Source organism: Mustela putorius, unplaced genomic scaffold, assembly GCF_011764305.1.
Source record: "Mustela putorius furo isolate JIRA1106 unplaced genomic scaffold, ASM1176430v1.1 tig00003858_pilon_pilon_pilon, whole genome shotgun sequence".
NCBI classification, from domain to species: Eukaryota; Metazoa; Chordata; class Mammalia; order Carnivora; family Mustelidae; genus Mustela; species Mustela putorius.
Window position 1 is genome coordinate 56,321,211 of NW_025422010.1, and position 25,689 is coordinate 56,346,899.

The 25,689-nt window shown below is 35.0% G+C and overlaps 1 protein-coding gene across 1 annotated transcript in view; it reads right to left on the reverse strand.

Moving 5' to 3' along the window:
* CDH19 (cadherin 19) overlaps positions 1 to 25,689 on the reverse strand; it is a 95,321-nt gene that overhangs the window by 43,534 nt on the left and 26,098 nt on the right. The window contains exons 4-7 of the mRNA XM_004745613.3: positions 12,465 to 12,584; positions 10,946 to 11,110; positions 4,308 to 4,489; positions 3,502 to 3,755 (exon numbers count right to left, since the gene is read on the reverse strand). Of these exons, the coding sequence (XP_004745670.1) occupies positions 3,502 to 3,755; positions 4,308 to 4,489; positions 10,946 to 11,110; positions 12,465 to 12,584 (721 nt within the window). The remainder of the gene's footprint in view (positions 1 to 3,501; positions 3,756 to 4,307; positions 4,490 to 10,945; positions 11,111 to 12,464; positions 12,585 to 25,689) is intronic.

Genomic DNA, 25,689 nt, shown 5'->3' on the forward strand with positions numbered 1-25,689 from the left:
TCCCTCATGCAAAAGCCTGGAAAATGATCTCAAACTCCACAATGAAAGGAGCCTTTGAAGTACTCAGCATGTCTTATCTGCTTGCAAATGATTAATAATAAAAATTAAAGAAGAGTAATAACTTGGGTTCAATGATGACTTCCCATTGCACGTATAGTCCTGAAGACTTTGATGCGACATCAATGAGTCTGCCATAATTATGTGGCAAGAGATGAGAATATTTTAATCTTGAATTGACAGGTCTCTAAAAATATCACACTGATTTGTAGACTGGTGTTCAAGGAAGAATTAAAATAGAAATTGCAGAGAATTAACCTTTAAGGAATTTAGTTTTACCTCTACTCCATTTTAAAACTTTATAAGCAGTTTACTGACATATCCACAAATGGTCACATTTCCTACTTAAGAGATTTGTTGACAGAGAGCAATAATAGTTTAACAGTTAATATTTTGTATTGAACATCTAGAATATTCTGTTGCTATAATAAACCATTCCAAATAAAGCCAATCAAATGTCTGACATAATTTTCAAATAAAAGTTTTTAAAAATCATGACTTCATCATCAGTAACATTTTAAGTAATAGTCAATATGCCCCATTAGGAAAGAAGTGTGCAACACATTTTAGAAAGAGTTTGAGCTAAAAAGCTTAAAATGTGAAGTTTTGATGTTTGGTTCATTGTCGAATTCCTTTTCATGGAACTCTTCATTCCTAAAGAATGCTGAACGAATACTAAGTGACTGTGGCACTGTTTCCTTTTGCCAACCGCTCTTGCCTGAATGATAAACAAAGGTTCTACACTCATGCTTCTCCAGACACCTGTGCCTCTTGTTCTTAATCCTCGTGTGCCTCTACACAAAGACTGTTCCCACTTCACAGACAAAGCAACTGAGACGCATAAAAGCCAGCCCATTTACAAAAGCTGGATTTTTCCAAGCAGGCTGCAGATCCATTGGGTGTTTCAAGGATTTTTAAGTGCTTCCATTAGAACACAGATGAAAGATGTTTAAAGACAGCCTCTTCCACAGGAGAACACTCCTGACATTCTTGAACACCCACAAAGCTCTGCCGGTTTCTCACACACATGACTACTCAGGTTATTTATCTTTTTATATCAATGTTGGTAGTTTCTTTGACAGAATTTCAAGGAATTGGTCTGAATTCATTGGCTTGGAGTCGTTCATAGTATTTCCCTATAATATTGTTTAATGTGTATGTGTATTAAAATTTATGTTCCTTCTTTCATTTCTGATAATGTTAATTTTTGTCCATTCTTTTTCCCTCCTTTGGTTGTTTTGCTAAAGGTTGATCAATTTCAGGTCTAATTATCGCATTCTCTCTTCATACCTGCACCCCATTTTTCTTAAACATTTACCACAAAGTTTATGATTCATACCAAAGCATATTTTCTCATGCTTTTCTGCACTTAACAGTGACATCAATGGCAAGAATAATTTGTTAAGCTGGTTTATCTCACTGAAGACTTCGCTGAAACTCAGCCTGAGAATCTCCACACTTCAGAGAAATACCAGATAGTTCTTACATGGAAGGAAAAAGTAAGTAATGTGAGTTATCTGAATTATGTATAAGGTAATTTGTTTACTATGTGCTAATTTATTTCCCCCAAACAGGGAATATCCCTGAAGGCAAAGTAAAATGCCCTTTAATTTCCTTTGGTTTCCATATGTTTTGCCATGTAACGAGTATTAAGGAAGATGTACCACATTAAAACTCAAATTGAAATCATTTAGCATTTGATTTCAAACATTTTTTTTTTTTTTTAGATCTTTTGCTTCCAAAACAAAAACAAACAAAAAAACCTGGGGCGGGTGTACCTACTAGAATGTGTTCAAGTAGCTATTTTCATCCTAACAAATGTATGAAAAGCAGTCTTAATGAAAAGGCAACTCTAAATGAAACAATGTCCATTAAAGACATTAAAAAATATTGTGTTGATAAGCACTAACAAAACATTTTAACGTAATTAATTTCAGTATAAATGTAAGAATTGTTAGCTAAAATATTCTTGGTAGAAAATAAAGTAGGGTGCGCCTGGGTGGCTCAGTTAATCATCTGCCTTCTACTCAGGTAATGATCCCAGGGTCCTGAGATTGGGCCCCAAATCAGGCTCCTTCCTCACTGGGGAGCCTGCTTCTCCCACTCCCTCTCCTTCCGCCCTTCCTCCTACCCCAGTTTGTGCTCTCTCTCCAATAAATAAAATCTTTTTAAAAAATTAAGAAGGAAAAGAAAGTAAGTAACCACCAATATTGATAATATAAAACACATAACCCCAGTTAATATTTGGGTGTGGCTCACGTATTTGACTTATAGAGAGGAAATATTTTACTTACAGTAAACTTACAAGTCACGTAATTTTATATTGTTTTTAAACCACACCATATTTTTAGCTATGTTCATAGGTATCACTGTCAAGCACTGATGATCTATGACCGTAATTATACCCCTATGACTAGATATTTAAATTGTTTCTAACACTTAATTATTATAAATGATAATATAATAAACATCTTAATCCTTAAAACATTTTTTTAGAATTATGTATTCTTTAGTATTCTCAAAAGAGCAATACATAGGTGAATACATATAGAAGTTTAAAAAATCTAAATAATTCATTTACTGGATTATAATTATATACATATAATACCACACGTGTACTTACATTCATTATGAGAAATACTATTACTAAATATAACTACATCTACATATGAGAAGGCAGTGTTTTATGATTAGGAATTACATGGGAAAGGTGGGACCATTCTTCTGTCCCAAAAATGTGAAGAAGCTTCTTTGTATCATTGCCTGTACAAAGTGCAAAGCAATAGCCATCATCTTAATAAATACATGGAAGTTAGTAAAATTCTCGGAACTGTGAAGTGTGGAGAACAGGAGAGTAAGGGAAGGAGGTGGAAGGAAACATTTGGCAGGTTTTGTTTTTATGTCTCACCGGGTCTACAGTCAAATACTGGAAAAAAAAAAAAAGAAAGTATAGTACCTGAAAATAACGGATTAGATTAATCAAGGATAAATACTGTTAAATTGCAACACATAAGCTTACTTATTTCTAGCTAACTGAACTTACTTCATTTCTATTAAGTGGTATCATGTGAAAGCTTTCTCAATTTTTGACTATTAAGTAGTATTTTATTTTGGTGAGCTTCACCCACATTTCAGTCAGCTTTGCTTCTGACTTGGCGTAATCAATGGTTTCTTTTCCCTCACTACCTACCCCAAATTAGTAGAGATGATTTCACTGAATTTTGGCTGGCGATTGCCTATTTCTCTTACAACAGCAATTGCTTATTTCACTACAACTTTATCAATAGCGAGTTTCCTGTTTTAATTGGCTTAAGTTGTTGCAAATTTAATAAGTACCATATAGAGGAGTACAGACTTATCTTTATTACACTTCTATGAAATTATATTTTCAGGCGAATTTGTATTCACTCATTTAATAATACGAAGCTGGGCTTCCAAACATACCTGATGGGTGATTTCCTCTGATCTGGATCTATGGCAAACACCATGCCTACAAATGATCCATGTGGGCTTTCTTCGAAGATTTCAAACAGGTAATATGGGACCAGGAAAACAGGAGGTTCATCTTCATCTTCCACCTGGACCCTAATGAAAGTGGTGGAAGCTTCAACATGGTATTCCATGAGCTTCTCCTCAACGTGGCGGTTTTTAACATTTGCTCTAAAACGATATTGGTTCTGGTGCTCAAAATCCACCCTCTACAAAGAAATACAATGTACAGAAGAAGAAATGGCTTCAGTAACCCAAGGCACTCTTTAGAAAAAAAAAGGTTTGGGTTATTAAGTTTCAGTCGCTTTTCAGTCAGGTTTCCCTTCTTATGTACTTGATTGGATCCCTCTGATATTATCATTAAGCAGCTGCAGGGCGAATCCCTGTAAGTGTGTTGTTATTTATTTCTGTTATAAAATGTTTTGGAATAGTAACTACATTTTTTTTAGGATTAAAATTATACTTCTCTTGGCATTAATATCCCATGGAATTGAGAATTAATTTCTTTTTTTTTAAGATCTTTCCAAAACGTCCTCTAAAAATCTTTAAAAACAATAAAAAAAACTGTTCTACAAATAATTTGAGACTCTGTAATAATTCTGTCTAATCTCTAAGTTCCTCTGCTTCCTAAATCATAAATCACAGGTTCTCATTTTAATTACTTAATGAAGCAATAACTAACCGGCTAAACAAAATAATTATATGCATTTCTGATTTGATTTTGTATTCTTCTGCAAAGTAAATGTTGGAAATATATCTACCTTTTTTAATATAACTATTCCTTCTTGCGTCTTATTATTAGTAATTATGTCAAATGTTTGTGAATCATCTTCAATGCTGTAATCCATTTCTGCATTCTCTCCAATGTCATTATCATATGCCATGATTTTTCCTATTGAAGTCCCAGCAGGTGCCGATTCAGAAACAGTGAAGCGGTATAAACCTTTAAAAACAAAATTCAAAATATTTCACATAAATAATAAACAAGAAATTCCCAATTTTAGCACCCTTTTTTTTGTGGACTATGGGAAAACCCATACTCTTACCTTCTACCAGTTACTTCTTCTAAATCAGTATCTATTACTTCTTTATTTTTGTAATCGGTATATTGTATTTCCCTAATATCCTACCTAAGCATCTATTAATGTCTCTCAAATATAACTTAGTGAGTCTTAGCACCAATAAATATAATTTCCAAATTTTTATTCATATGTATACTTTGTTGATATTTTTGGATTTATTTATTATATACTCCAACCATCCCAATTAAATTTGATAAAATAATTTCACTTAAGCAATCTCTTAAATCTAAAGTTACTAGTAAATGTAAATGTGGATTAGAGATGCGAGAGAATAAAGCAAATAAGTGAGTTTTAAGGGTAACAGTTTGATTTTTAGATTCTGAGCTGAGTGCAGGAGCCATAATGGAAACGAGGGGGAGGGGAAGGATCCACAGGAGTCAGTGAGTGAGCAGAGGAGGAAAACCATGATGGAGTCAGATGACCCTACTGTTTTGGTCATGTGAAAACAATGGAAGTTATATTTGAAATACATAGATGTAAATAAAAATAAACGAGCTCTGCTTCCTTCATGTTTCAGAAGTAACTTGCCTAAAACTGATAAAGAGTTAGCCATTTGTAAATTATTATTTGTGGTTTATGTTAAAATGTGGGAATAATCATATATATCAATATTCTAAAGAATGGAATTTGGCGGCCTGGATGGCTCATTTAGTTTCAGCGTTTGAATGTGAGTCAGGTCCTGATCTCAGGGTCCTGGGACTGAGCCCCACCTGGGACTGCCTAGGGAGGGCCTGCTCCTCCCTCTGCCTCTGCCCCTCCCCCCCACTCATGCTCTCGCACCCCTACTTTTTCTTTCAAATAAATAAAATCTTAAAAAAAAAAAAAGAAACTTCATAGAATTTTAAAAAGGAGCACATAATAAAAATTTTCCTTAAAGAGATTATTTATTTTCTTAAAATATAGCAAGTTATCTCACAGACTGCCTTGTGAGATGTCCTTTCTTTTTAACATGGGAGAAATGTTACTTAAGAGTTATTAATATTTTTATTATTTTTCAGGAAGTAACAGCTTAACTCTGTTTCAAGGCATTTGTTTTATTTTTTTTCATTGTGGGAAAATGTATACTTGAGAAAATAGGATTTTAGGAAGAGCAAGCCAAAAGTCCACAAAACCAGGGGCTGAAGTTTTCCAGTGACAGAGAGTAGGTCAATTGCCTGGTGTTGGTTTGTCCATGAACAAGGGGTAGAATGCTAGTACGTAACTCCAAGAGGTAATGGAAAATGACTGAATGATGGCAAATTATTTAGGACAATGGAAGTTATATTAAGGCCTGTGACTTTTTTCTCTGAGTGACATGGTAGACATTTAAGTGATCTGATCTGATCTGCATTTTAGTAAGATCATTAAAGTCGTGTTGGAAGTCGACCAGAGAACAAAGGTAGAAGCAGAGAGGCTAGATGGGAGCCTATGGCAATAGTGGAGACAAATTAAGAGGTAGTATGATCCAAGGTTGCAAATAAAATTGGTGAGAAATGTTCAGATTATGGATATTTTTAAAAGGTAGAGCCAACAGGAACCGCAGAGGATTGAGTTTTGGATATGAGAGAAAGAACAGAGGGGAAGCTGACTTCAAAATCTTTAAACGAAATAGGTTTCTATTATCAGGAGAGATTGTGTGTGTGTGTGTGTGTGTGTGTGTGTGTGTATGCACAGAATACTGAAAATCAGGGACTAGCAGGAATTGTGCAGAATTGATCATCACTTCAGTCTGAGTTAGAAATTAGAATTGACCTAGACTTAACCCAGAGTAATCCAAACCAGATTGTTAGAATTGAACTGAATTTGCATTGAATGGGTGAGATTTTGTCCTCAGCAATGTGAAACCTGGATTTGATAGTCATTGAGATGAGAAAAACTGTAAAAAGAAGAGCTTTAGAGGAGGAGTCAGGCATGATCAGGAACTCAAATATATGTCAAGTTTAAATGTATGTGACATTTAATGAAGACACCGAGTAGACCGTTTTTGGATAGCCACGTGTGGGCTTCATGAGAGAGGTTCATCCTGGAGGTATATATCCGGGAGTTGTCAGCATAGAGATGGCATTTCAAGTCCTGTGGCCAGATGAGAACATCAGAGTGAAGGCAAAAGGAAGAGCAATGAGCTTCTAAGGCCTGATAGCAGAAATGCACCAGACTTTACAGTATGCAGAGGTGAAGACAAAGCAAGGAAGACTATTAAAAAGTGACCAGTGAGACAGAAGATAAAGTACATAAGAATAGAGTAATCCTGTCAGATCCTGCTGAAAAATCATACTATATTAGGACAGAGCATTGACTGGATTTCGCCGCGCATGATAGAACAGACCAGATCAGTTTGGTCAAGGAGTGTACAAAAACCAAACTGAAGTGGGCTCCAGAGATTTTAAAAGACTGTGAACAGGTTGATGAGTTCGACAACACTGTGAAAATTCTTTTCTCTAAAAGAAAAGAAGAAAGCACGACTAGCTGGATGAGGAAGTGGAGTCAATAATGTATTTTATTTTGTTTTTAAGATGAAAACAAGACGTTTGAATGTTTGAATGTTAATAGTAATTAGCAGGCAGAGTGGAGCAGCCTTGACTGTAATGTGAGGGGAGGGGTGCGTATCGGAGGAGATGCGCATTAAATATTTAACACGAGAGGACGACGTGGGATTATAAAAGGGAAAGTAGTTTGCACAAGAGTAAGGAGGTCAGCATGCTTCTGTTCTGGAAGAACAGTCAATACACACATTTTCACATGATTATGGTGTGGGACAGAAATAGAGAGAACTATTTTAAAGAGTGAGGCAACTTTATGGTGCTAGAATCATGTTCCTCCACACTCAAATTTGAAAGTAGTAATGCTGTCACCTTACGCGTGGGGTCTGGGTAGCTATAAGAATTTTAGAAAGTATTTTAAATATTCGAATGAATTCAGATATATATATCAATATATACATATGTATACATTGTTATTTATACTTAGAGATTGTTTATCAATGTTCATAGGTATATAGTTACATATTATATTCGCACATTGTTATAAATTATATATGCACACCCAAGTTTATATATATATAAAACAATGTTAAAGTTGGCAAAAATTAAAAGAAGTAAGGATGGCAGCAGAAGCTGTAAGGAATTTTTGTGTCACAAACATATCTTGGGGGTACTGCCTCTGAAAGTCTTCAATTACTATTTCACATCCATCTGAATAAAACATAGACTAGAGTTATTCAATATATTCACCTACTCTTTTTCTACATTTATTATATGGCAGTCCTTTTTTGAAAGCCTGGGTGTTTCAGATTTAATTACACATCATCGTCTTGTCTCTAGGACACACGCTTTGTAGAGATCGTCACCTATTTAATGCATTTAATACCCTGGTGATGGAGGTCACAAACTGCTGCTTTGTTGCCTAAATTCCATCCAAAGAGGAGCTGTTTCATGGACTCATAAACAAATGAGGAAATACGGCTCAAATGGTACAAAGGAGCAATGATGTAGGATGAATAAAAGTTTAGAAATCTAGTGTACAGCTCGGTGACTATAGTTCATAGTGCTACATTGTCTAGGGAATTTTCTGAGAGAACGTCTCAGCTGCTCGCACCACCATCCTCCCAAGTAACAATGTGAGGAGATGGCTATGTTAATTAGTTTGACTGTAGTAATGATTTCACAATGTATATGATAGCAAAACATCATGTTGTATACCTTAAATATATACAATTTTTTATTTTTAAAAAATGGCCACATTAAACTGAAAAATTTTAAATTTGACAATAGCACAGAAATAAACATCCAGATTTCTAATATTTTTTGGAAAGTCAAAAGATCTGATAACTTTAGTTCTGGCACAAATAAGCTGAACTGAATCTTGTCTGTATTACTCAGAGGTGTGTGTGTGAGAGAGAGAGAGAGAGAGAGAGAGAAACAGAGAGAGTGATCCACTTTTCTCTTTGATACATGCTTATATAGTCCTCCTATCATGATAATTGCTCATGATTTCTAAAATTGCTTGTAAATATATTTCTGTAGCTAAGACAATCCTCTGGTGGGGGAGGGAGTCCTAAGAAAAAAACAATTTCTCCTAAGAATTTCATAAGAAATTCCTTCTGAAGCTCACCAAGTGATTTAACTTGTATTATATCTTAAATTATGAGAGTTGGGGCTTATTCATGCTACAAAAGTGAAAGATACCCACACATATATGGTCAATTAATTTATGACAAAGGAGCCAAAAATATGCAATAGGAAAATGTCAGCTTCTTTAATAAGTGCTGTTGAAAAAAATGGACAACCAAATGCAAAATAATGCAACAGAACCATTATCTTACATCATACACAAAAATTCACTCAAATGGATTAAAGACTTGAACTAACACCTGAAGCCATAAAACTCTCAGAAGAAAACACAGGGAGTAAGCTCCTTGACCTAGATCTTGGTGATGATCTTTTTAATCTGACACCAAAAATAAAAGCAACACAAGAAAAAATGAGTGGACTATATCAAACTAAAAAGCTTCTGCACAGCAAAGGAAACCATCAAAAGAATGAAAAGGCAACTTACCGGATGGGAAGAAATATTTGCAAATCATATATCTGATAATGGACTAATATCCAAAATATATAGGAACTCATAGAACTCAATATCTAAGAATAATATTAATAATAGACATAAGATCTGAATAGACATTTTTCCAAAAAAGGCATACAGATGGCCAACAGGTACATGAGAAAATGCTCTATATCATTTATCATCAGGGAAATGCAAATCAAAACCACCATGAAATATTACCTCACACCTGTTAGAACAGCTATTATTCAAAAGACCAGAAAAAACACGTGTTGGTGAGGACATGTAGAAAAGGGAACCCTGTGCACTGTTAGTGGGAACATAAATTGGTGCAGCCACTATGGAGAGAGCAGTGTGGTGGTGTTTTGAAAAATTAAATACAGAACTACCTTATGATCCAGCAATTCCACTTCTGGGTATTCAACCAAAGAAAATAAAAACACCTGTTAGAAAACATATCTGCACACACATGTTCATTGCATTATTATTCACAATAGCCAACATACGGAAACAACATAAGTGTCTGTTAGTGGATGAATGGATGAAGAAATGATGACACACACACACACACACACACACACAAATATTACTTAGCCATAAAAAAGAGTGAAATCTTGTTATTTGCAATAACATGGATGGACCTCACGGGCATTATGCTAAGTGAAATAAGTCAGAAAAAGAAAAAAATGAATGATCTCTCTTATATGTGAAATATTATATAAGATATTTTCATATATATAAATCATAGGTGAACACAAAAACAGGTGAATTGTGTTTATTTCTGTTTTTAGTTTTAATATATTGAATACAAATAAAAATTTAAAAATATCATTTCAAATCATTACTGTGGTAGGTAGAAAAATGAATCCCCAAAATATATGTGCTCTAACACCCCAGAACCTATGAACGTACTGACAAAAGGGAATTAAGGTTGCGGATGGAATTCATATTGCTAATTAGCATATCTTGCGATGTTGAGATTGTATTGGTTCCTCCAAGTGGACCTGATCTAATCACATTAGTCCTTAAAAGTGAAGAAGAGGCGGGCGCCTGGGGCTCAGTGGGTTAAGCCGCTGCCTTCGGCTCAGGTCATGATCTCAGGGTCCTGGGATCAAGTCCCACATCGGGCTCTCTGCTCGGCAGGGAGCCTGCTTCCCTCCCTCTCTCTCTGCCTGCCTCTCCGTCTACTTGTGATTTCTCTCTGTCAAATAAATAAATAAAAATAAAAATTAAAATTAAAAAAAAAGTGAAGAAGAGGCAAAAGTGTGGGTCAGAGAGATGACAGTATGTGTAGGATTTGACACCTTTTGCTATGTTGCAGGTGTGTGAGTTATATACAAGAATCAGAAAGATGCCTTAAGGAGCTAACAGTGTCCTTCACCTGACAGCCATCAAGGAAACAGTGACCTTAATCCTACAAACATAAAGAACTGAATTTTGCCAACAACCAAATCCAAAGAAATGGATTCTCCCCTGGATCCTTGAGAAGGGAACACAGCCCTTGAACTTAATATGGTGACACCTGTGACATTTCATTAGGATAATAATTTAAGACATAAAGCTTGTGGAAATTGTTATAGAAGCAATTAAAAGAAAACACATTACTGTTTCATTTGTATTTGACTTTTCACACTAATAAAAATAATCACACAGAATAATTAACAAATTATTTTATATAATTCTAGTGCTGTGCCAGTGTTAATATGCGATGACATCTTCACATATTTAACATATGCATAATTATGTTATAATGAAAATTCAAGACGTTTTCTACTTACGATCCTTAAATATAGGTTTATTGTCATTCACATCAGAAAGTTTAATTAATACACTTGTTGTTCCAGACAGTGCTCCAGGCAGACCAATCATATCTTTGGCTTGAATAATGACCCAATACTCATCTTGCAGTTCTCTATCCATTTTAGTAGATATTCTTATGACTCCTTTAAAAATGTAATAAAAATATCAATTATTATTTCATTATTAACCATGGTATCCACCTAGTTAAATTCCTAAGAATTCAATCATATAATCGTTCTTTTGACACATTTTAAAGCACTACAATGCGGTAGACACTGCCCTGAAGAAAAAATAATAATGATAATAATAAACACCAACTCTGCCTGGAGGTTAGAACAGTCATCGGATGCTAAGAATACTAGCAGACCCTTAATAAAATACCCATGTTAATATAATCTGCAGGTAGGGAAGAGGAATATCTTATTTCTACCTCAAATTATTTTCTGCTGTCTTCTCTAACATAATACTAGTGTGCTACAATTAACTTTTCCCTTAAGTTTGAAAGAAGTTAATTATGAATAAATGTGTAAATTACAACCAAATTTATGCAAAAAATATTGTGCACCTGTGATGTTAAAGTCTATTTTAAGTCGTGGTATGTGAAGAAAGGTTTGTTTTTGACCAACAGTTATTCATAATCTACCAATAGAGATAAATATATACACATATTTTCAAACTCAAGATGGACCATAATAAATGTAATAAATATCAACTTTCTATAAAATTATTTACTGAAAAAGTAATTAATGATCACTGAAAAAAAGAAAACTAGGAAAAATTCAAGGCGGTACAGAGGACAAGGGAATGCTGGCCTAAAGATTTTGGAACACTAACACGAACACCGAAAATGGCCAGTCCTCAAATAAGGCTGGGGAAAAATGTTCACTAAAAAATTGTGAGACCTATAAAAACAAAAAAGGGATGAATTAGACCATATTGTGATGGCATTTTAATTGTGGATTAAAGAGTTTTACAAGTATAATCTTTCATATGAATCACTGTAGGAAATGGTGAATGTATTAAACAGACGCTGCTAGAATCTACCTACGTTGGACTCTGGAGAGAATTGGATGTAAAGGTGTTGCATTTCCCACGTGGTTTTAATTTGCATTTCCATGATGACTGCTGAGGTTAATCATTTTTAATATGCTTGCAGGCTTTTTTCGATATCAAATTTTAGTCAATTGTTTTAAGTGCCTTTAATGTATTTTTAAATTGGGTTTTTTCTTTTTCCAGTTGGTTGGTTATAATCTTTACATATGTTTTATATCTTATACACAAATGATTTTTGGTATAGATGGGGAAAATTCAATCTCTGAAAGTTAGAAAAATCAGCTAAAAGCCTAAAAAGAATTAAATGTTTAAAAGTACAATGCATTTATTTATTGAAACATCAGGTTTACTGTACAACATGTTTATAATAAGAAGATGATTTATTTTCTGACATCTGCTTACTTAGAATCCTGTTGAATTACACTTTATTTCATTCATAAATACCTGTTGTTGGTTCAATGGAGAAATATGGTTGGCCTTGTAGTAAACTGTACAGGAGACGAGCATTATTGCCACTTGAAGGATCATCAGCATCATTTGCTGTCACTTGGATGACTAATGTTCCTGAAGAAAATATAAATGGTAACAAGAAATTAAGACTGTGGTATCATGGAACAATGCATTCAGTTCTATAAAGCATTCTTCCTTAGCAAGCAAGATGATGATACACATGAAAGACAAGCCCTCCTTATTCAGAATAAACTAGTTATAAAACTAGTATCATTCTGTATAAACAAGATAATATAGCCTCATGCAAAATAGCCCTAATTCCTCTATGCAATGTAGATTTTAAGCATGTAAATCTATGCTATAATGAAATATAACCATTAAATGATCCACTACAAGAACCATTCAGGAGCTTTCAAAGGTGTATTATTAGTAGAAGACTCAAAACGGAATTGGAAGCAGTTTACTTTAAAAATCATATTGTGGGACGCCTGGGTGGCTCAGTTGGTTGGACGACTGCCTTCGGCTCAGGTCATGATCCCAGAATCCCAGGATCGAGTCCCGCATCAGGCGCCCAGCTCCATGGGGAGTCTGCTTCTCCCTCTGACTTTCTCCTCACTCATGCTCTTTCTCACTGTCTCTCTCTCAAATAAATAAATTAAAAAAAAAATCATATTGTGACCTGTAACTCAAAAAAGTCACAGAATGTTGATAAAATGTTAATAAAAATTATTGAAATGTGCTTGAATTAATATCAAGTTTAGAGAGGCCATAATTATCTACCTAGTTTAATTCCCATCTCTAAAATTCTTTCTTACTTCGAAGAATTCTTTTTTTAAAAGTACAAAGCAAAATCTACCAGATACTGATAAGGAAAGTGTTCTCATGAAAATTCAGTAACAATCAATAAAACACAATGTAAGTGTTTGTGCATTTAAATTCCATTCTTAAATTAAACATATTTATTTAAAAATATTAAGCTTTTTAATCATCTTTATGTAAACGTGGAATAGCATTCTGGGTCTTGTTGGAAATCTGCATTTATTGAAACATTATGTTCCGTGTCAGTAAGAATGGCAACATGAGCATCACAGAATCAAATAGCCTATGTGCTTTTCTTTATAACTAGCATCATTAATATTTTAATCACAAACTAATTATAAACTGAGACACTCTAAGAGAAAGCCCTTCTATTCCTCTGTAACAAAATTGTTGAAATTTTTACCGTGGCCCTCAAATGTATGTGATCTTTGCTCTTTTGTTTCAGTATTTTGTTAGTTACTTAACACTTGTATACTGTACAACCGCACAAAACGTAAACACCCTAGTTTCAAGCGTCTTACAATACATTACTTCCACTTGTGACAACACGGCTGGACCTTAAGGGCAGTATGCTAGGCCCAAGGCAGAGAAAGACAAAGATATCACTTACATGTGCAATCTAATAGAGCTGAGCTCATAGAAACAGAGGTTAACAAGGTCTTAGGGTGTGACAATTGAGTAAATACTGATCAAAGCCTAGAAAACTAGTTAGAAAACAAATAAGTTCTGGAAAGCTTATGTACAGCATGATAATTACAGTCAACAGTATTATATTGTATATTTCAAAGTTACTAAGAGAGTTTATCTTAATTTGTCTCCCGCCAACCTCCCCCACAAAAGATATGTGTTGAAGATGCTAGCTAAAACGAGGTGGTAACTATATATTGCAATATATAAATGTACCAAATCAACATATAGTAGACCTTAAACTTACACAACATTATATGTTGAATATATCTCAATAAAATAATAAATTAATAAATAATCAGCAAATAATAAAAGGCATTTCTGTAGTAACTGTAAACAGTTACTTCAAGAAAAGGATTCTTAGGGACTCTCAATTCAATCACTTTGTATTGGGCAAGAGTTGTTCTTTAACTCCCCTCTGTGCACACATTCATTTACTTTTTCTACGTTTCCTCTCCGTGTCTCCATTTCATTTCTTTCTATAGGAGTGCTCCATCCCTCGATTCCAGAACTAGACTACCTGTCTACTCTAGTTTCAGGAGCAAAAGTTAAAATCATTATATATTAGTTTATGACCAAAAGAAATTCTTACAATTAAGACTTTAGACCTTTTTACCTAGTACTTTACTAATGAGTACCAGGAAGATCATGAAAAGGCACTGACTCACAGATCACCCCATACTCGTTTATAGAAAAACAAGTTACAAAATTAGGGGTTTTTCCCCCCAATTTTTTCAAGCACATTTTAAATTGATGCTTCATTTACTTCTAAGCAGAACATACCCCTTCACTGTTCTAATGTGTCACTCCCTTGCTCTCTACTAAATGGAAAACCTAATATAAAATATTGTGGGTATTATTCTACATAAGAACATAATTTATACAGGCCCATCTCAAGCATACTTGTCAAACTATTTTTAAATGTTTATTTTCACAGGAGAAGACATTTTGAATTTTTGATTACTAAAATTAAAGGATGTTTTAACACCAGAAAATGAACATAATTTGTGGCATTAATGGCTTAAAAAAGAAAAATGTAAAACAAAAATTCTTATTAGATATATAAAATAGATCTGAAAATATTCTATTTTTATTTTCAGTAAAAACTCAGAAAATTAGGGAAAAAATGCAGCCTTCTAAATCTGATAAAGGACATTTTTTAAACTTTGACAGCAATCATATTTAATTATGAAGATTTAGAACTTTTCCTTCTGGAGTAGTTAAAAAGCAAGAAGTTTATTGTCACTGTTATGTTTTAAAGCATTGTATTGAACCTCCTAGACAATGTGAGGCAATGCCATGTATACCAAAATGAATGATTAAAGATGATGATGACAGACCAATGATTCATATATGATAGATGGATGGATAGTTGGATAGATAGATAGATATCAGAAACATTTTTTTTTTAAATTACAACAATTATTCAAAGGTGACAGTATTTTTGCAAGAAAATCAAGCAGAATATACCTAAGAAAAGTTTACAGGCGAATATTAAATTAATAAAATTAGCAAGGTCGTACAAAACTCCATTTTGATGTATACCAGAAATAACACATTTATAAAATATTTCAATTAAATGCATAACATACATAACAAATAAAAATATCCAGGAACATCTAAGCAAAAATTATTAAAGATCTCTACAAAAAAACTAAAGAGATATTAATGATCAAAAATGAACAAAAATACTGGGTTTATGAATTTGATGACTTCATAGAAATATGAACAAATTGATCCACAGTATAAATGCTATCCTAATCAAAATCCTAGCAAGTTGTATTACTGAATAAATTAAAAAGGTGATTATGAAATATGCCTGGAAATGCAAAGGAGCAAGCAGGCCAACACGATTTTGGTGAACGACATCTGCAAGACTTGTACCAACAAACAGCAAGGCTTAGGACACAACCACATCAATGAAGACAATATAGTGTCAGTCCCTGGAGCAAAAAAAATACGATAAAACTGCCGAGAGGCTCAAAACTCAGAGAATACACATGTGGTGAGATATCTCCATGCAATGGTGGCACAGCTGAGCACTGGAGAATCATTTCTGTGAATGTTGTGGGCTCAACTGGATATCTCCAGGCATCTACGCATCTGTCTGTTGGTTATCTCTCTTTTGACCTAGGATTTGGCACCTGCTTCACACCTTTCGCAAAAATTGGTTTAAAATAAATTATAGAGGGGCATCTGGGTGGCTCAATGGGCTAAGCCTCAGCCTTTGGCTCAGGTCACGATCTCAGGGTCCTGGGATCAAGCTTTTTGCTTGGTGGGGAGCCTGCTTCCCCCTCTCTCTACTGCCTCTCTGCCTACTTGTGACCTCTGCTTGTCAAAGAAATAAATAAATAAATACTCTTTTAAAAGATAAATAAAAAATAAATAAATTACAAATATACACGTGAAAGGCAACAACACAAATATAACAGAATAACAAAATGCGAAATTTTTTATATAACATCAGGGAAAAAAGACAAATGCCAAACTTCTTAATCAGGATCCAGTGATTGATAACCTGATATTCGTCTAAATTCCCAAATCCCTGTTGTTGTTAATTAGACATACTCGTTTGTTCCTTTTTCCCATCCTGGATTGGTGGCTCTTACTCTACTGAAATGCCATTCAGTAGAGTCTTATGCTTACTGGTGCATTTACTCAGTTGGTGTATGAAGCATGGTACATGCCTCACATATGAACCAACCTGCTTAGCCTCTTCATTCATTTCATCAACATTTTATTGTGCTCTCACTAAAACTGACAAAGTTGGTTTAGCCACATTAGTGGGTCAAAAATGAAAGTTTCTTTAATTATGTTAGTAATAAAGTTATTTCTAAAGGACAAGTGATACATATGTACATGAATGAAAATACTTTATATAAATTAACATTAACTATATCACCGGATAGATATTTTTCACATATAGTTTCATTATTTAGTCAGTTTTTTTGTTTAATTTCGTTTTTATGAACAGTGCCCTGGGTTATCACTAGCTCTCTTTTAGATTTAATCATGTCTTAAAAGGAGACATTTAATTCAATGCCCGTATGTCTCATACGCTACTTCTCACACCCCATGGAAGAGCCACGAGTACGAAGTAGATGTCCCCCAAATTCACTCTGGCTTACTATAATGCACCACTAATAATATTTTTAAAAATAAAAAAATCAGGACCAAATGCTTTCTGGACAAAATACCCCCCCAAAATAGGATTAAGCAGGGCTGTCCTGGGTGAAACTGGAGATCTGATCACTATTTGTCACAAAATCTTCCTAATTTTCTCGGCTGTAATCTGATATGGGCCCCTTCCAAGGAGGGCAGGAGGAAACCAAAGAAAGAGGCAGACCATTCTAAATTGGTAGGTAGTAGTTGTATTGCGCAAGAGAACTTATTATGAGGCTTGATTTGGGTGTCTGTAAGCAGTTTTCTGGATCTGCCCACCAAGGCTTGAAAGTTACAGAGCCTCATGTAGCTTTTATTATTTATACCTTCCTGACTCAACACTACATCTCCATCTCAGATCTGGATGTGTGGGGCAACTTCTGAGAGGAACCAGGCTAGTGGAACCCACATTCCAAGGACAGGGGAGGGGCTGAGGAGCCTCTGATTTCTGAGGCCCAGCACACAGGTCAACTGGCAGTCACATCCTCTCAATGACCACCCCAACGTCCACAACCTCGTGACCTGTTCTTACAATCTTACATGCTTCCTCTGTTCCATGATGTGGCCTGAGCCATCAGCAAGGGGCTTCATTAAAACGGAGGTAGCTCCTTTGTCAGCTATCAGGCTGCCCTGAAAGCAGGTAATACCGACATATACAAGAAAAATACAGATTAAGAATAATTCCCCAATCAGAGACAACTGTTTGCACCAAGAATCCTGTGATCTGTACCACTCATTTGCTAAGTCCCCTAAGCAGGGGGTCAGATCACTTGTATCTTCATGTGATTTAATAAAGATGACACACTAACAGAGTCATGAGGTATGAACATACAACATTTGTTTGAATAATGTCACAGGCACTCCTTCTGAGGCTCTAAGTGTCCAAGACTGTTTTACTTTAGAGGGCAGCTTTTATCATCAGAGACATGTCAGCCTTCAATTAGGGGCAGACTTTGGTTGCTATCATCCAAGTCTTGCTGGGTGAATGTAAGGGCTTCTGTGTCAAGGTCAATGGGAGGAACAAACAAAACAGCCAAATGATTAAACTAGCAGGAAACAATATGCCCACCTGGCCTTGAGGAGAGGGAGGTCGGCAGCTTCAGGAGCTTGACCTGGCTGTGCATGCCACGTGTTTGCTGGGGGAAGGAAGCACTATCAGGAGTAAGGAGACGATCTGGGGGTGGCATATTGCAGAGCAGACCCCAAACCTCCTTCCTTCCTTCCTTCCTCACTCTTTTTCTTTCTTTTTCTTCTTCTTTCTTTTAAAGGACAGTGTTCTATTCCAGGGATAGTCTGTTTCAACAGGTCCAGTTACAGCAGGACAACGGGATCCCAGTGAGAAGTAAACAGTTTCCATTCACCCAGAGGGGGAAGTAACTAACTCACTGTGGGGGAGCATTTCATTGCAAATTCCGGTAAATAACTTTTCCTAGGTGTGATGAGGCTTGGTGTTCTCAGAAGCGTAGTATGTGAATTTGAAGTGCAGAATTTGGGGAATGGTGGTTTCCCCTGGCTTCTATACCTTTAGGGTATTGGTGCCTCAGCAGGGGTCCTCAGATGGGCATATGGAGCAACACTCTCTACTGGTTGGTCATTCCAATCTATGAAAGCCTGGGACAGTACTTTAGCCCACTTGGCCAAGGTAGTTGTACTTGTTAGTAATTTAATCTGCCTTATATTTCTTTTTCTTTTTCTTTTTTCTTTTTACCAACCCTGCTTTTTGGGCATTTTGCAGGAGATAGATCCTCCATTCCAAATCATGTTCTTTTCTGGTCTTGCATATTATGACCTTTGAAATGAGACCCTTGATCACAATCTATCTATACACAATGCTCAGTTTCCCTAATTTCCTAGTAGTGACAGCCTGGTTCACATAATGACAAGAGAAAGCATGTTTCCACACAAAACCAGGCATGTTTAAAATTCTCACTCCCAGGGAGGGGACCAATATAATCAATTTGCGAACCTGTCAACAACTGGAAACTCCACTGGGTGGCCCCAGACTCCTTTGGCAGTTGCCCTGGGCAGTGTTTAGAACACACATGACATGCTGTTACTGTATTAGACAAGTCACTGTCTTTCAAGGACAATCGAGCATCCTTAGCAATAAGCCATCCTACCTGAAGTGGACATTCTTTTTATCTGCTGTATCTACTAAAAAGTCAGTTGCTAGGGAGAATACCCAAAATAGGGCGTCCGTTGCTAGACTGCCTTTTGGTGACTGAAGGGTTCAAAAGTCAGCATGTATCTCTGAGTTGAGTCATTATAGCTTGATCAAAGACAGCTGTATTGCGTGGAAATGAAAAGAGACCATATGATTAGACTCTTATAGTCTAAAGACCGTCTTAAGTCAATTTGTATCTATTCTAGCAATGAACAAAAGTTTAACTACAAAAATTTCTCTCAGAATCTTTTTTTTTTTTTTTTAAGATTTTATTTTAAAGTAATGTCTACCCCCAGGACAGGGCTCAAACTCACAACCTGGAGATCAAGAGTTGTGAGCTCTAGTGACTGAGTCAGTCCAGGACCCCTTTCAGAAGAGGAATTTCTCAGTTTACTTGTTCCGATAATAAACATACAAATGTAGTATTTAATGCTATAATTCTGGGTTCTATTATTACATCGATGGTTGATATTGTTTGCTATATTACTGCTGAGACTTACATAAACAGAAATTTCAAATCAGTTTTGTCTTTTAGTTAGATTCTGAATTTTGTTTTTAAAGATTTTATTTATTTATTTGACAGAGATCATAGGTAGGCAGAGAGAGAGGAGGAAGCAGGCTCCCGGCCGAGCAAAGAGCCCGAAGTGGGGCTCGATCCCAGGACCCTGGGATCATGACCCAAGCCAAAGGCAGAGGCTCAACCCACTGAACCACCCAGGCGCCCCAGATTCTGAAAAAAAAAAAAATTTTTTAAAGCTTTTATTTATTTGACAGACGGAAATCCCAAGTAGACAGAGAAGCAGGCAGAGAGAGAGGAGGAAGCAGGCTCCCCACTGAGTAGAGAGCCCGACGCGGGGCTCGATCCCAGGACCCTGGGATCATGACCTGAGCCGAAGGCAGAGGCTTTAACCCACTGAACCACCCAGGTGCCCGATTCTTAAATTTTTAAAGCTAGTTTTTGTAAAAGGACTTTATGAAAAGTTTAAGACAATATTTGACTTTACCCATTTTTTGTCAGCAATACTATATGGTGAAAACTTATTATTATGTAGGTTACACGTGATGTAAACTTGTACAAATTCTTGAGAGGAAAATCATAGTTTAGTAGCCCAAATTATGGGAACTGGGTACTGCAGTTTGCCGATATACTTCATTTGTTTTGACACAAGCTATGAAATCATTATAAGATAATGGTATATTAATATGAGATAAAATATTTATTGGATATGAGAAATTACATATAAACTATGCTTTCTGTGGCATTGTTAATAAGTGCTAAAACTTACAAAACAACATGAAATTTTTAAAGCTCAAAAGCATTACTGACAGCAGGAATATGATTTCCCCACACATTAGACATAGTCTCCCACCAAAAGTAAAATCTAATGTAAGAACAGTGTAATTCCATCAATATTGATTTATAAATGGATTTTAGTATTAACCACAAGTTTTACAGAAGACTGACTGATTCTCACTTAAATGTTAAGTTTCATATTAGTAACAAAACTTTATTAAATGATATCTCATATTTCACACTGAATGCTTTATCTTCTTTCTAGTGATTATGGGAGATATCCATAAAAATGTAAAACAGTGATAAATTTTGATATGCAGACTAATTTAGATATCCTGCAGGCAATAGAGAAGTCAGCAACCTGTGACAAAGACATTTTGTATGTAAAGTTTCCACTCATTATAGAATACTAAATAAACAGTGTGGCCTAGTTTAATATATGTTTGAATGCCAAGATCTGAACTGTAGATTTCAAAATGATTCATTTATTTTAGTGTGTAACGTTTTGTGTGTTAAGTTCAGTGGTAAAAATATTAAACAGGCTTTTCTTAGAATGAAGATATAAATTGTGAATAGGCTAGCTATTTTTACATGCAGTTTTAGTACAAGTATGTTTTGACTACGCTGAAGCAAATTTATTGAGAGGATGTTGGATTGTGTAATGGTCAAGTTTAAAGAAGCCCAAATTAAATATTATTTTGACCTACACTCTGTGTCTGTGATTTTTGTAACATTAAAACGTATATAAAATATTGGGTAATTTAGGGGCATCTGGGTGGCTCAGTGGGTTAAAGTCTCTGCCTTCAGCTCAGGTCATGATCCCAGGATCTTGGGATCAAGCCCCACATCGGTGTCTTCGCTCATCAGGGAGCCTGCTTCCCACCCTCCCCCCACACTGCCTCTCTGCCGGCTTGTGATCTCTGTCAAATAAATAAATAAAATCTTAAAAAACATACATATATATATATATATATATATGTATGTATATTAGGTAATTTAGTAAATTATAATTTTAGGCAATAAAATTCATGACAGAAATAAGGTTTTAATCTGTGGATCTGCTCATCCTTTCACACCAGGCACTTATTTTATTAGTGAGGATCATTATTTATTTACAGGGACCGATTAGCACATCTCTCCGGTGTTATATTTGATATTCAATTATTTTACAACCTAGAACCTCCTAGCAAAACTCAAGAAACAGATGATATTTTCCCACTTGTCATCTTAAACGTGCAAAATATTTTTCAACTTTTTTTGTTTTTTCTGTCTACCATCACCTGAAAATTAGGTCATTCTTATTCTTGTGTTGTATTTTTGACACCTCTACTTTTCATAATGTGAGAGAATCTATGTCAGACAAATGGACTGTGTTTAAGAAAGCAAACAATATGTTCAGAGAAAATACAAAGAGTAATCCATCCCAAACTCAGTCACATTCAAGTCATATCTCCAAAGACAGAAGTTTCATAAAATATATTTTTCAAATTTGATGTATTTTAAGAAATAAGGATTTTTATATTTCAGATAAGTTTCTGCTAAGTGTTGATGCTTATTAAATTTATGAATTCAAAAAGTGACATCTAAATTTACATGTACTTTACATAAATCAAATTCAATCTCTTCTTTTATAACAGGTGACATATTATTTTGATGGTAAATACTATTAAAGTGAATTTCTTTTTCTTCAAGCTTTACTGAGATACAATTGATATACAACATTGTGTAAGTTCAAGGTACACAACATGATGGTTGATACAAATATATTGAGAAATGATTACCACAATAAGGTTAGTTAACACCCCCATCACCTCATATAATTACAATTTTACCTCATCGTGGTGAGAACAGTTAAGATCTACTATTTTAGTAACTTTCCAATATGTAATACAGTAATGTTATTATTATAAGATCTTTATACTTTATTTGACTAAAGTCGTCTCTCATGTTTGATTTGCTGCTGTTGAACCACCCTTGCATCCTGGAGCCGAATCCCACCTGATCAAGGTATATGATCTTTTTAATGTGCTGTTGAATCGGGCTTGCTGAAATTTTGTTGACAATTTTTGAATCTGTGTTCACTAGAGATACTGACCCATAGTTTTCTCGTGGTGTCCTTATCTGGTTTTGGTATCAGGGTAAGGCTAACTTTGTAAAATTAACTTTGGGAGTTTCCATCCTCTTCAAATTTTTGGAAGAGTTTGAGAAGGACTGATATTAATCCTTCTTTTAAATCTTTGGTAGAACTTACCAGTGAAGCCAATCGGTCCTGGACTTTTATTCGTTGGGATGTTTTTAGTTACTGAGTCACTCTTACGAGTAATCTGTCTGCTCTGATTTTCTGTTTCTTCACGATTCAGGCTCAGTGGGTTATATATTTCTGGAAATTGAAATGTTCCTAGAAGTTCTGCACTGGGAAATTTTACAATTGAGGAATCACTATTCAGAGACTATCTGCAGCACTTTAGGTCAACTGTGTGCTCAACGGACTCCCATAAAGCCGCCGTGGGTTTTATAACCACCGGTATCCTCTGTTCATCTCCCAAACCTCATTTCAAAATAAATCTTATGTTTATAAGGTTTATACATAAATCTTATGTAGTTTTTTGCCCATCCATGCACTCATTTTTTTAACTCAGTCATCAAAAACTTCAGGTCCTGTGTGACTCCTAGCCTATTAGACCTTATATTTTTGTGTGGGAGAGAGATAATAATTTTGTAATTCCAGACTAATGAGTGGAAAGACAATATTTCATCTCAATTCTATTTGGTAGCTCTAGTATTAGAAGTAATTGCATTTTAAATATAAATCTTATCAGTAGAAGCACACTATAAATGAATATGTGTTTTAATAAGCAACAAGTAGTTTGTAGTTTTCTTGGTTTTCTCTTCTGATGACATCCTCAAATGGAGATTCCTTTCAGTACTCTACCAAATTCTACATGCAAAGTACAGACTCAAATATAATATCTGGTATTTGACTATAATACAACACACAATATTTAAGACAACAGAGAATAAAATGTTTGCATCTTTGCTTTGTAAAGGATAAGAATGGTGGGTAGGGTGTTTGGAAGCAAGATTAACATTCGAGAACCTATAAAATGGCATTAATATGGAAAGAACATGAAGAATTAAGTATATGTTCAGGTAAAATAATTCATATTATTCATTATTTAAATATTGAGATTGAGGAAAACAGAAAAATCACACATAATATTGATTGATTTCTTCAAAGCAAAGCTAATAATTCAAGGAATGCTTCAGAGGGAAACCATCTACACTCAGTTGACAGAACAATGGGATATTCTTCTATCTCCATATAAAATAACATTTCTGACAATAGCTGACTATTGTTCTCTTGGCCACTTAACTTGCACAGAAAGGAATAAAAAGTGCTTATTGATTTTAGTATGATTCCATAAAATGCCTGAATCCAGACTGGCACTCCCACAAGTACACAGATTAACTAGGTTGATATATGCATGAACCTTGAATTGCAAAGCAAAGAGATCTGTGCTAGTCAAATACCATACAGAACAAACCAAAGTTTTGTGATGTCTGCTGAATCAACCACAGTCTTGTGGTCACACTGATGCCACGATGCAAAGACCTCGTCCTGCACATACTGCAATCTCCTTGTGGATCCACTCTCCAGCTCCACATAACAGAGTATCTCATAATAGAGGACCTCCTCCTCCTATCAAAAATCCCACCCATTTGCTCTCAATTAGTGCCTTTGTCTCATATCTAATGGATAGAAACAAGCACTTATTAACTGGTTTCTTATCAACCAAAGTGTTAACTTAACCTGAATCTGTCTCCTCTACTATTGCTCTAGATTCCATGGGTCCTTTCCTTCTCAAGAATAGTTTTCCATCAGTTATAGCCCCCTGATTTTCTTCCAAAATACCCTTCTTTTGGATCACTGCCTATAGTATATAACTGTGCTTTTAAAATTCCCATCCTAGTAAGTGCTTAAATAATGATAATAATAATATAAAAAATCCTATTTATCTTTATCTCTCTCTACCTAGTGTCCACATGTCTATTTTCTCTCTGTAGTATAATATCTGTTAAAGTTGGCTAAATTCACTGTAACCTCCTCTTCTCCATCCATTCATGCAATAGAATAATCTCCAAAATATTGCAGTCCCATTCATTCAACCGAATTTCTCTTACCAAAATCACTAGGAGCCTTCAACTTGCCAAATCAAAATCACTATACTTTCTTCATTTAATTCAACCTCACAGCAGCATTCCAGATAGCTGGCAGACCTCTTCCTTCGCAACATCTCTTTTCATGTCTTTCTATTTTTCCTACATCACTGGTCAATCTCAATCATTCTAAATTACAAGTCAATCCCCTTTTGCTTAACAGTCGACTCATCCTGTTCCTTTTTCTCTTTTCTACATACATTCTCTGCCAAGGCATCTCATCCAGGGCCATGCCTAAATGCTTGCTATTTGACAATAACTCCCATATTAATAATTAATATATGCAATCCTCTTCATACTGTATGGGAATATTTTCCTAGAACATGACATGATTGGACTCTTTGTAAACAACTTCAAATATCATCTCCTAAAATGTCCCACTTCCTCCAGTCCATTAGCATCATACCTTACCCAAAATTAACACTTTCATACACACAGTATCAAATATCACCTTATTTAAAAATAGTTACTGCTTGTGTGGTATAACTAAAACATAGGTTTCATACAAGCAATTACCTCCAAAATTATATTTCAAATAATATTCTAGTAAATGTTAGGTCCATAAGGTATGCTATTTAGGAAAAAAGAGGAGTAGGAGGAGGAACTCAATGAGGAGGAGGAAGATGGAGTGGAAAGAAGAAATGTTTCGCTGCTTAGCTACCAAACAGAAAAATAAAAACGTGTCATTTACATCTAATGATTATTGGTCATGATACATATTCACAGTCGAATTTGTTTATGCTATAAAGACCTATGTTCTGAACACATGTAGAAAGAAGTCTTTAAATTGCTTCCTGGAACCTCTGGCACAAATAATACATTGTATGTTAATAAAAAAAATTAAAAAAAATAAATTGTTTCCTAGAATATTAAAA